General features: G+C 30.4%; 1 protein-coding gene across 1 annotated transcript; it reads left to right on the top strand.

The window, feature by feature from the left end:
- Window positions 1-228: 228 nt before the first annotated feature.
- Window positions 229-1,473, top strand: LOC114296867 (uncharacterized). The gene is made up of 2 exons (XM_082918209.1): window positions 229-318; window positions 949-1,473. Exons 1-2 carry the CDS (start codon window positions 229-231, stop codon window positions 1,471-1,473), a joined length of 615 nt encoding a protein of 204 aa, XP_082774335.1.
- Window positions 1,474-13,548: the final 12,075 nt, after the last annotated feature.

The raw sequence follows: 13,548 nt of genomic DNA, 5'->3' as shown, positions 1-13,548 counted from the left end.
GTGGAACCCGAGCTGATTGAATAAATTAGAGTCCGCCAATGCGAAGATAAACTTTTGAAGAAAAAGTACGAGAAGCAAGGAGGCACGCCTGATCCTGACATCATAATAAGCAATGGGATACTAAAATTTCAGAATCGAATTTGCGTACCCGACTTTCCAAAACTCAAGAAAAAAATATTGGTAGAAGCTCATAGCTCGAGGTTTGCGATCCACCTTGGCAATACGAAGATGTATCACGATTTGAAGGAACATTTCTGGTGGACAGGAATGAAGAAAGACATAGCAAGCCACATCTCCAAATGCCTGCATTGTCAACAGGTTAAAGCAAAATGTTAGAGACCTGCAAGAATTTAACAACCACTCTCTATTCCTAAATGGAAATGGGAGCACATTACTATGGACTTTGTGGTCGGGCTACCGCAATCAATCTCGAAGAATGATGCAATATGGGTAATCGTAGATCGATTGACGAAGTCTGCGCATTTTCTACCAATCAAAATCACGTACTCCCTTACTAAGTTCGCCACTCTGTACGTTAAGGAAATCATTCGTTTGCACGGCACCCTAGTTTCAATCGTATTTGATAGAGACCCCCGCTTCGTGTCTCATTTCTGGAAAAAATTGCAAGAAGCTTTGGGGACCACTCTGAAATTTAGCACGACTTATCACCCGCAAACTGATGGGTAATCAGAAAGAACAATCCATACTTTGGAAGATATGTTACGTGTGTGTGTGCTAGACTTCAAAGGTAATTGGGACGATCACCTACCTTTGGTGGAGTTTGCCTATAATAATAACTATCATGCAAGCATCGATATGGCACCATACGAGGCACCGTATGGAAGAAGATGCTGATCACCTCTATGCTGGACGGAAGTCGGAGACAGAAAACTGCTAGGACCTGAGATCGTGCAAATAACAAGTGATAAGATTCAGCTCATTCAATAGCGAATTCGTACTGTTCAAAGCCACCAGAAAAGCTATGCAGATACACGGAGACGAGACTTAGAATTTCAAATAGGCAATCATGTGTTCCTAAAGATCTCACCAACAAGAGGGGTTATCCGATTTGGGAAACGGGGAAAGTTAAACCCACGTTACATCGGGCCATTTGAGATACTAGAAAGGATTGGTCCTGTGGCATATCGCCTTGCGCTTCCACCTGAACTGTCTAATGTCCACAATGTGTTTCACGTTTCGATGTTTCATCGATATCTTCGGGATCCAGAGCATGTTGTTGATTATAAGAACCTGGAAGTTCAAGAAGACCTCTCTTATGAAAAGCAATCTGTACATATTCTCGATTATTGTGATCAAGTTCTTCGAAACAAGACTGTACCTCTTGTAAAAGTCTCATGGAGAAATCATCGCGTCGAAGAAGCAACATGGGAAACTGAAAGCCAAATACGAGCCAAGTACCCACACCTCTTCGAAAAGCAAGCTATGCCAAGTTTGAAGACCAACTTCTTTTAAGGAGGGGAGAAATGTGAGATCTGAATTTTTAATTTAAGTCAATACCGTGATTAGATCAATTACTCATGCATAGAATATACATATATATATATAAATATATATAATAATAATAATAAAATAAATACATAAATAAATGAATAGAGTTCCTTAGCATATCAAAAAGTGCTTCGTGAAAGCTTGTGGATAACGTTAGATGTTATTAAAATAATGGAAATCTTTGTTTAAAGGAATAGATTGTGAGACACCGTATTTTTAATATTAAATATTTTAGTGAGCGGTAAGTGATGTTCTATAGTTGGGTGGTAAGGTTTTTAGACGCAAACCTAACTTAGAATTATACGTCATTTTAGGGATCATTGTGGATTACCAAAGAGGATAATAACCCTTAAACTTGTAATTCAATTCTCATTAGCCAAAGGCCTAGGTGACTCTTGCTAAGAGATAAGGTCAAAGCCAAGGGGTAAATCAAAGCTAAGGGGTAAATAAGGAGGGGGAAAGTGAAATGCTGCCACGTATGTTCCACGTGTGTGGCTCTTGCTTGGGCCTCACACATTGTGTGGGTATAAATAGTGAAGTGAAGTAGATTAAGGAAGCACAAAAACGAAGTAAGTGTAAGGAGACGGAGCGTAGCAAGTGAGGCTCTGGAGCACGGGAAAAATAGGGATAAATTTACATCAGATATGAGTTATATTATACCTTGAGCTGTCATAACATGTTTTAAATATGTCTTGAATTACCAAAATATATTTTACGAATGTTTTGAGTTACCACAATTTATTTTATATAATTTATGTTTTATGGTTATGTTAATGTTTCAATCGCATGGATTATTTTATGAGCTCTATTTGCTTAAATTGAAACCCATGGATATGTTTGTTTAACTTTTAATAATTATTTGACAATGATTTTGTAAACAATTATTTTCTGTAAGTACCACTACGGAAGCCCCACACCTTGGGGGACTTAAATAAACCATTGGCCCCCTGTTTGGCCACCTTATGGTCCTCTGTTTGTCATGAATCCATTGACCCCTATTCTGATTGTCACTCTAGTGACGCTTGTTCTATTCTGTTCTGTACTGTGGTTATAGTTATTTATGTAATTTCTGTATTTCAGTATCTGTCACTTAAATAATTTGTTTATTCAACTTAAATTATGTTAACGTTTTAGTTTAAATAACTATCCATGGCTATTTTGTACCCCTATACTCAAAGTATAATATTTATCACTCTACTATGTGCTTATAATTGTTACCCCTTTTAGGTGACAAGATTTAGCGGGATCAAGATAGGGGATAAATCATAGTGTCTTCTTTTTTTTTGGTTGTACTATCTATGTTTTTAATTGGACTCTTGTAATAAAATAAAAACCCAAATGCTATTTTTGTTTCTTTTTAAGAAACTTTTGGTACCCAATTATTTTATTTTAATTTATTTAATTATTCATTGCGTTACTACTACAGAAATTTTAGAATTATTTTATTTTTATCTTATTGCAACGCCAAACCTTTGGGTATTGGGTTTGGGTCGTGACACACCAAATCCGTGAGGACTCACAACAATACAACTATAATATTCAAAGCATAAATTAACATATTAAACGGCCCAAAAACAACACAAAACAGTGCTGAAAATCAGATTTAAGAGGTGGAAAATATGAGCAAAAATGGAAGAGAACAAAGAGGTTACATCAAGCAAATAAGCCTAAGAAAGAGTGGCTAACCCCTCTACTTTTTGTAACTTTTAATCACATATTTCAACCCCAAAATACTCTGAAAAATGATATGTAAAGACAGGAAAAATAGAGGAAAAGAGTAAGAGAAAAGATGATGAAAAGGTTCAAAGTTCACGTCTTGAAAAGAGGAAGATCTTCTTAATTAACAAACTTAATTTTAAACACCCTCAAGTTTCTAAAATATGGTTCGAAACTTCAACAAAAAGCTTCAAGAAGAAGCTCTAATGGTATATGTATTGTATATGTATAGTTTAAGAAGGTTTAAAGATCAATGAAGCTTTTAAGATGAAAGTATGTCCAAGCTCTTGCAAATATCTCCTAGAAAAACTCTCTAACCTCTAGGTTCTGAAAATGTCTTGAATTCTTTACAAGAAAGCTTCAAATCCAAGCTTTAATGGTGTATGGAGAGTGAGAGTTGATTTGAAAAACAAAAGAATCTTGAAGGTTCAAGGATAGTTCTAAGCACTTGGAAGGTTTTTCTAACCCTAAAATCTGAAGTGGGAGGTCTTATTTATAGAGTTTGAGATGTTTTGGTCGAAAATATCTCCAGAAATTGCGAGGTGGCAAAATCTCGTGTATGGGAGCAAACTGCTATAAAACACTCTGCCTAGCGCTATTAAGACTCGGCCGAGTCTTAAAACCCACGGTCGTTCCAAATAACGAAAGGTCGGGTCTAAAAAGGCACTCTGGACTAGTTTTCACTAAAACCTGGCCGGTTCTAAACAAGCCACGGCCGAATCTAAACAAACCCGGTCGGGTTAAACAAAACTACTCTCAACTCCAACTTCAAATGGACATATCTCCCTCATCCGAACTCTGTTTTAGGTGATTCTTGAATCTAAATTGAAGCCCCAAAAGTTCACTTTCCAATGGTGGTGGCCTCACATCTAAATTTCAAGAGCACAAAAAAATATGTTTAATTTAGTGAAGGTTGTTCATTTATTTCTTAACGGTTTGATGCTCAATCTTTTTCTAAACTAGTTTTCTTCCATCCCCTCCTATTTACTTCAACTACAAACCTATAAATAAGATTTTTTTAAATATTTGTCAAAGGGTTCACTTCTCTTCCATTTATTTCCACTTTGTCCTTACTCGGTTTATTAAAAAGTGCAATATTTCAATCGAAATGCAAATCTCGGAACATCGTAGAAACATTTGGAAAAATATTTTGAAAAAAAGGTTTTAAGGTCTAAAATAGTTTGGCCAAAATGAGGTGTAAGGTTTGGGAATAGAGCTTGAATCTAAATTTCTTTACTGAGAATTGAAAAGTTTGCAGTGTAACTTTCATCATTGGGTGTTAGGAATGAAGCGCCCAAGTCTTAGGAACGATCAAAATGGGGTGTCTACACATACATACATACATATGTGTATGTGTATGTACTTAGACCATCCATTCTTTCTATAGGTTTATCTCTCTAGATTATTTTTTGCAGCTTACCTCTGAAGGCTTAGGCGATTGGTTTAGAATCTGAAGCATTGAGGTTCGTCGATCTCTTTTACTATCACATTTACAGATCCACATTTTTCTTTTACAAAATCATTCAATGATCATTTAGGTTTTAGTTTGATTTTCAAATTCTAGGTCTGAATTTATAGTTATTGTCAATGTGTAATTTGATTTGAATTACTGATTTATTTATTTATTTTTAGAGATCTAAATTGAGAAAGAGAGAGTTGCAAATGGAGTAGTCGTGTACATTACTGGTCCACTGTGATAAAGAAACATCAGATTTGAGTTTTTTTTTTTTTTGTAGTTCTTTTTGCTTAAGGTTTAGTTGTTGTTGATGATGATGAATCTGTGCTATGATGGTAATAGGGTTTAAAGTAGATAAGGTTTGGTTTGGATTATAACAGAGAGGTGTTGGTATATGTATGTATATCTATAAGTGTGTATATATATATATATATATTTGTGAGTGAGTGTATATATGAGACAGATCTGGAAAAAAATTGATGTTCATGATGATGATTGTAACAGATAAACAAAAAAGTTGACACAGATTTTCAACATATAAAAACAAATTGAATAGATAGAAAGAATTTAGGAAAAAAATTGAACAAATAGATAGAATTTAGGAGGAAAAATTGAACAAATAGTCAAAAATGTTGAACAGATAAATAGAATTTAGGAAAAAAAATAAACAGATAAATAAAATTTAAGAGAAAAATTGGACAAATAAGGAAAAATTGAACAGATAGTCAAAAAATTTGAGTAGATAGATATAAATTTGAACAAATATACAAAAAAATTGAACAGATGGATATAAATTTGAGCAAATAGTGAATGAAAAGTCAAACAGATAAAAAAAAGTTAAGGAGTAAAATTGGAAACAAAAATTTTTTTAGGACTTCTCACCAAACCATTTTATAAAGCGTGTACTTCTCATCAACAAAAAATATTCACTAGACCTAATACTTTACACTTTCTTTAGATTGCATTTATTACCAATTTTCTCTAAGTGCTTTCCTATCTAAATTGATTTTGTATTCCTAAATTACTCCATTTTGATCTAAAGAATCTCCAAATTTTCTTTCATTTACAAATTTTGAATTTCTAAATCAGTGATGCTACGTAGCTCGAATCCGAGCTTCCCCAAATCCCCCGAATTCAAAACGACGTCGTTTCGTCGTTTTGATTTTTTTTTTTTCCAATAACGCAGAAGAAGAAAGAAAAAAAGAATAAGAAGAAGAATGAGGAAGAGGAGAGTAGCAGAGAGAGAGAGAGAGAAGAAAAAAAAGTTTCATCAACAACATCATTAGGTCTTCATCAACATCATCATTAACAACCATTCAACCACAACATCAACAACATCAACATCATCAACAACCATTCATCATCTTCATCATCAACAACAACATATTCATCATCACCATCATCATCATCAACACATTTTCAGAAGAAAAAAAAAATCGGGCTTCGATCTGAAAAAAAAAAACGGGCTAAGGAGATGGGCGATCGGATGCGGAGGCGACGGCGAGCGGCGAATGGCGAGCGGCGATCGGTGATCGACCCTCTCTCTCTTTCCATTCCTTCTTCCCCTCTCTGCTCTTTCTCTCCCTCGTTCTCTCTCTCCCTCTGTTTCAGTTTCAGACTGCATAAGAAGAAGAAAAAAAAAAAAAAAAAAAACTGCCCAAAACAACGTCGTTTTGGGCAGGCGAGGGATTCGGGGAAGCTCGGATTCTAGCTACAAACCATTTTCCTTTCTAAATTTGTTTTAATATTGATTTTTCATACTTAATTATATCCATTGATGTAACCAGTGACAATAAAGTTGTTTTGTATTAAAGGAGTTAATGGAATATAAAAAAAATTGGGAAAATTATAAATTTAAAAAAAAAAAGAAAAAAGAAAAAAAGAGTTTGACCCATGTAGCAAAATAAACACAGAGTTTTTAATTTTGTTAATTCAAACTCAAATTTTTATTTGTTTTCAATTTAAACTATTTATCTATTTTTTTAAAGTAAAATCAATGGGCAAAAATATTTTTTAGTCATTAAATTTAATAAAAAAAATTATTTTAAACATTCTACATATATCTACATTGAGCTTAATGGCTAAAATACAATTTTTTTTCATTAGATTTACTTAAAAATAATAAGTAAATTATTTAGATTGAAAATAAATTAAAAAATTAGAGTTTGAATTGACAAAATTAAAAACTTAAAATTCATTGGGGATTTTAGTTTAATATAAGATAAATGACATGCAATATTTTCATAATAATTGGGATCCCTCAATATTTTTATAGAGAAATTTAGACATAAAGAAATTTCAGCATAGAGAAGTTTATCTTCACAAAAAAATTTCAACTCTTCAAAGAGAAATTTCATATAGAAATTTCATAAATTTCACAGAGAGATGAGCTGAAATTTCTCTATGATCATATTAAGGTATTTTAACAAATAAAAAATACATATTGGACAACGTCTACTACAAAAAAATTAGAGAGAGATATTTCACTAATTTTTTCAAATTTATTTTGTTATAGAGATCAAATCCTAATTTTTTTTTTTTTTTTTTTGGTAATTTCTTATAAGAATTTTTGTAGGACTAGGAGCATCTGCCTCACACTAGTTATTTTTATTTTTTTAGTTAAAATAGTGAATAAATCACTAAATTTCACCTCTATCAAACTAGTTATCAAGTTAGTCATTTTTGTTTTGATGGTTTTGACTCAACAAATATAACTAGTAGTTTACCCTAGCCAAACATTAAAAAAGTATCATTTTTTATATTTTAGAATTAATTGTGCTGAGTTTATAAAAAATAATTTCAAATTAAAATGAATAAAATAATATTTAAATACTATAGAGAAATTTTGGGTACAACAAGATAACACAATATAATAAAATAGTTAAAATAATTAATTCCAGTCCCGTTGAATTAAATCGCAAAGAAAGGCAAGAAACCGAGTGAAAACGGTGTTATTGAGAATTAAGATTTTTTAGCAATTAATCTATAATTAGAGGACCTAAAAATTAATATAGGAGTTATAAAAATGATTTCTAAGTTATTGGGAGTGATTAGGGTTAATCAGATACGCCCACGATGCGTTGGTGTTCTAGGGTTAAATTTGCGAGAAAATGATTAGTTTCATGGATTTATTATAATCTCTAATATTAGAATTTTAAGGTAATTACAAAAATTAGAATCTCTACAAAAATAAGAGAAAGTTTATTGGAAAATGTATTTAAAAAGATGTAAGACCAATATTAAAAAAAGCAACTTTTAACTTAAAATGTAACAAAATTAACTTATTTTTTACTTATTATGAAAAACGTTTAGAAAAGTAAAAAGATTAGGTGATCCAACTAAGTTAATAAACAACTAATTTATAGTTTTTCCAAATAAGCTCAAATTGAACAGAATATGGCCATCAGATTTAATAGCCACTATCAATTAATAAAAGCAACCTAATTGCAACGAGGGATAATTGTAGCCCAGTGTAATGAGGGAAAAAAATTACATATTTATAGAATAACTTACAATTTTAATTATAAATATTTAAAAAAAAATTATTGATTTGTAATTATTTTTTCAAATCAATTTTAATTATAAATATTTAAAAAAAAATTATTGATTTGTAATTATTTTTTCAAATCCCTACTAATTTGATATCTCCCCTTATAATAATAATTAACTAGCCTGGATAATAATAATTAACTAGCCTAGTCGTAAAGAATTATATAGTTCTCTAGTCGTAAAGAACTATATAGTTCTCAACTTATTTAGAGGGTGTTTGGAACTTGGGTGTTTTAGTTTTTTTTTTTTTTTTTTTGATTAAAATAGTTAATAAAGATAAAATAAATTAAAATAATTAATAAGATAAAATATCACATTCAAAGAATAATTTTTTTTTTTCTCTCCTCACAACCATCAAATCTACCACTATTATAAAAGTGTCATGTGTTCTACTTTTTTAAATCCCAATTTTACCTTCTCAAATTTACTATATTTTCTTAAAATCATGAAGAGTCCTATATAAACTAACTATTTCTTTATTTTTTGAGTTAAACACTCAAAAATGATATATATGTTTCTTAGAGTCCTATATAAATATAAGAGAATCTTTTTTTAGGATCCATAATATTAAGATTTTATAGCATAAAAGACATATAATATTTTCATAATGTCTAAGGTCTCTCAAATTGATCCAGAGAAAATTGGATCCAGATAAATTCTCTGGACTCACAGAATTTCTCTGGACCCAAATCCAGAGAAATTTTCTCCAAAATCAGAGAAATTCCATTTTTTAGCTTTCTACTCATCTCTCAGACCCACTTCATCTTCTTCACCATCTTTATCACAGACATTCAACCTAATAATATACAAATTTTAAGTTTATTCCATTTCACATATTTTCTTAGTAACCAAACACGCAACCACTGATACAAAGTCCATAAAAATTATGCCCTTCCAAACTTAGAGAAATTCTCTTCAAAATCAAAGAAATTCCATTTTCTAGCTCTCTACTTATCTCTCAGACCCACTTCATCTTCTTTACCATCTTCATCGCTGACCTTCAACCTAATAATATTTAAATTTTTAAGTTTCTTCCCATTTCACAAATTTTCTCAACAACCAAACACGCAACCACTGATACAAAGTCTAGAGAAATTCTTCCCAAAATTTCTCAGAATTTCTCAGGACTCCCAGAATTTCTCTGCAATCCCCAACCTAGATCAAACTAGAGAAATTTCCAGTCAAACCTTTCCAAAGAAATTTTCTCAAACCCAGAGAAATTCTCTCCAGAATCAGAGAAATTCCATTTCTGTGATTTCCAACATCTATCAAACCCACTTCATCTTTAACAGTCTTTAATGATGAGCAGCTTACCACTACTATCAGAAAGCCCGTACTCCATGGCCGTTTATAACAAAATCAAGAGCATAAGTTCGCCTTAAAAACCCCCAAATCCGTAGCACCACTCCAGAGCCAACAATTCATGAGTAATTGTAATTGTAACAACAACAAAGGAGATAACAAAATATGAAATTCTATAAAATTAAAAAAACAAACAAACAAACAAATAACTGGGGATTAGATCAAATATGTTCCTGTGTGTGAAGAATTTGAAAAAATTAATGCACCTGCAGTGTTGGTACCCTGAAGTTTTGACAAGGAAAAATAGCAAAAGAAAGAGCTGTACGAAAAATGACACACACGGAAAGAGAGATTGGTGGCCCACGGTGGCCATTAGTAGTTCATGGCGTTCCACAATGGTTTGGTTTTTGGTGGTTTGGCAAGAGAATGATGGATAATAGAGAATGCGAGCGATACAGAGATCAGAGAGAGAGAGAGAGAAAGAGGAGAAGAGATGAATTTAGCAGAAGAGTTTAGAATGAGAGAGAGAGAGAAAAAAAAAATGAGGTTTGATTTGAGAAATTTCTCAGTGATATATAAGTATGGGGGTTGAAGGACCTTAGACATCATAAAATAATATTGTGAATCTTTTTCATTACTAAATATGGGAGAGGGACCTTAGACTAATTTTCCCTAAATATAAACAAACCGTGTCCCTTCTTATAATAATAAAAAAAAGGTCGTCCCCTTATTTTTTACATTGATAATGATTGAAAAACAAAAAAATGATTACTCTTTCTTATTTTCTATGTCTGCTTTTATATTGATATATATAATATTTATAATTGTCTATCATGGTTCAAATCATTGTTTTATCATTTAAATTCTTTAGCCGAATATGTATTTATTTATTGCTTAGTTGTATTTTGGATATAAATCAATTTACCAATAAATTCTCTATACTCTTTTGACAACTAGGTTAAAAGCCAAGACCTCGTTTGTCAACTATATATTTTAATAAAAAAGTCACTATAAGTTGTCACATCACTCTTTATACTTTTTTGCACATTTTTTGTAAAAAATCAAAAAGTTACTAAAATAGCGTATTCCCAAACAAGGCCTTATTGACTTTTTTTTATCACATCACATCTCTATTTTTTTGCATATTTAAAAAAAAAACAAAAAGTCAGCTTTTAACATATTTTTCAAAATAGGCTCACATACCAATTTAAGAAACATGCATAATTGCAGTACTAACAGTTGATGAAAATAAACTACGTGCTACGTGCAATGCATGTGCCCGGCCACTAGTTAACTACAAAAGAATGGCAATTGTCATCCCAAACGTAACTTTTTTAGCTAGGTTAAAATAGTTAAAAAACTAAAAAAATAACTAAAATAACCAAGTTCCCAAACGAGTTATAGGCAATTTAACAAAAAATACTCTTACGCCCGCTATCAATTGTAGACTACTAATTTCAGGCGTGCAACTTGGGTTGGGAGGTTTTTCAAACTCAACCCAAGTTGTGCTAAGACTTGTGCAGGCCCGTCCAAGCCCAATTTGTTACCTGAAATTGTCTGTTCAAGCCTGGTTCAAGCTCGGTTCAAGTTAAACCCAAATCAAGTTGCCTAATTTTACATAAATTTCAAATTTTTTTTGTACAACTATATTATTAATTTATTAAAATTAGACTCTATTTATATTTTTTTTTTTATAGGAATCATTAATAATATCAAAACAAATGAAATAATTTCATAACTAAAATAAATAAATTATAACACCATATAAGGCATAACCAAATGTCTTATGAGTTATAACTAAAATAATATTATAATTAAATAAGAAAATACCATAACTAATAGTGTATATACATCTCTTTTAAAAAAATGTATATAGTAAAATTTCCCAAAACAGCTCGTACAAACACATTGGTGATTGAAATTCACCACGGCTTTGACAAACAATTAAAAAGGTCCAAAAAAAATTAAAAAGTAACTAGAAAAAGTTAAAAAAATAAAAAATTATACAAAAAGTCAAAAAAAATATTTTTTTTTCTATTTTTTACACAATGTTTCTGTAAAAAATTATTCTAAACATACTAATTTTTTATACTTCATATTTTAACTAAAAAATAAAAAATTACTAAAATAATATATTCCCAAAACTAACCTCACATTGGCACAACTATTTTTTTATTTATATAATAATAATTATTATTATTTTATATGACAAGTAATTTTTTTTTTTATGAATTATTTTAAAATGTTTTTTTTTTTTTTTGCCAAATGTTACGTTTCACATAATTTTTAATATTTCAAAAGTGGGTTAAAAAATTTCAAGAATTATCTTTTTGAAAACTGTTAAACACTATTCAGCTTGTTTAGGATTCAACTTTTAGAAAATTGAAATTTTGTGTTTTTTGTATTTTTTTTTTCTTTTTACTGAATTTTTAAATATTTTAAGTAATTTTTTATAAAATTTTTAGATACACCTAACATAAATACAATTACAAAGTATAATATTTGTGAAAAAAACTTTAGAAAATTTACTAAATACCAAAAATATATATATAAAAAAATGAGAATTTAATACATTTTTCGTATTCTTGCGTATTTATTGATTTTTTAAAAATATTTGTTTACAAATGACGTAGTTAGGCCCATAAAGACCATAACCCACTACGAACAACCCAAGCCTATCACTTAGAGCCCAATACACAACTCAATTGATGAGGTCCAGAACAGCTGGAAGCCAACATGGCATGAAGAGCCAATGATATTCAAACATGTGGCAGGTAAAGGAAAAGTCACGTCAGCAAACAAAGATCTGCAAAGTTATTGCCACTACACATCGCCATTAATGCAGCCCTTCACAGCGTTTATTACGACAACAACTCTCCGTCGAGATAGAACAGCTCCACCATGAACAAGGTGAGCTAGAACATAGACTTTCGGCCAAGGTGACAGGTCGGCAGGGATAACGAAATGATTACTATGAGATATAAGCGAAGTCGAAGACAAGAAAAATGTTAAGTTTTTCTATCTCTGATGCATATCTCTACATTCTACTTCTCTCTCTAACTTGCTCGTCGGAGGGTTCGCTGGGGGACTCCCATTCCCCGTTGAACTCTTGTATAGGTTCTCAGGTGGGCTTGGCCATTCAGATATCAGTTGGAGAAGCGTGGACCAGTCTGACCTATTCCCTCTGGAACTCGTCGTATCGTAACTATGTCATCGACAAATATTTTACTTTTAGACATATCTAAATAAGGTGTATCTAAATTTTTTTAAAAATTACTTTATTTTTTAAAATATTAATTAAAAACACAAAAATATGAAAAATAAAAAACTCAATTTTCTAAAAATTAAATTCAGAAAATTGAAACCAAACACACTGATTAGGTCTTTAAATTATTCCATTCGAAATAATTTTGGATTCTTTTCCATTGTTACACTCTTTTACATTTAGGTATTCTTTGGAAATTAGTTTTTTAATTAAAATATGAGCTGAAAAAATCAATACATTGTTTGGTTTTGATTGATGTTCTAAAAATTGATTTTTTAAAATTTTTTTTGTGTATTTTTGTTTTTACTAATTTTTTTTTTTAATATTTTAAGTAAATTTTTTATTTTTTACAGATACATAACTTGCATTCCCCTAAAAAATTAAATATTTATTCAAAAAATTTAATAAATACACAAGAATAAAAAATATATTAATTTTTTTTGTATTTGATGGATTTTTAATTTATAAATATTATACTTTTTAAGTGTATTTAGGTTAGGTACATCTAAATTTTTTTTAATAAAAAATTAATTTTTTTTGACTGAAAAAAAAAAACTCAATTTTTTGAAAAGTAGTTGGGTAGTTTAAGAAATTTTTTCAACTTTTTTTTTTGGAAAAAAAATGAAAAAATGGAAAGAAATCTATTCAGTGTGTTTGATTTGAATTTTCTGAATTCAATTTTTTAAAAATTGAGTTTTTTTTTTTTTTGTATTTTTTTGTTTTTAGTAAATATTTTTAAAATTGTAAACAA

The sequence above is a fragment of the Camellia sinensis genome, chromosome 3, assembly GCF_055761805.1.
Source record: "Camellia sinensis isolate YWXY chromosome 3, ASM5576180v1, whole genome shotgun sequence".
NCBI classification, from domain to species: domain Eukaryota; kingdom Viridiplantae; phylum Streptophyta; class Magnoliopsida; order Ericales; family Theaceae; genus Camellia; species Camellia sinensis.
The sequence above is the reverse complement of the archived record's forward strand: the minus strand, read 5'-3'. Positions and strand labels throughout refer to the sequence as shown.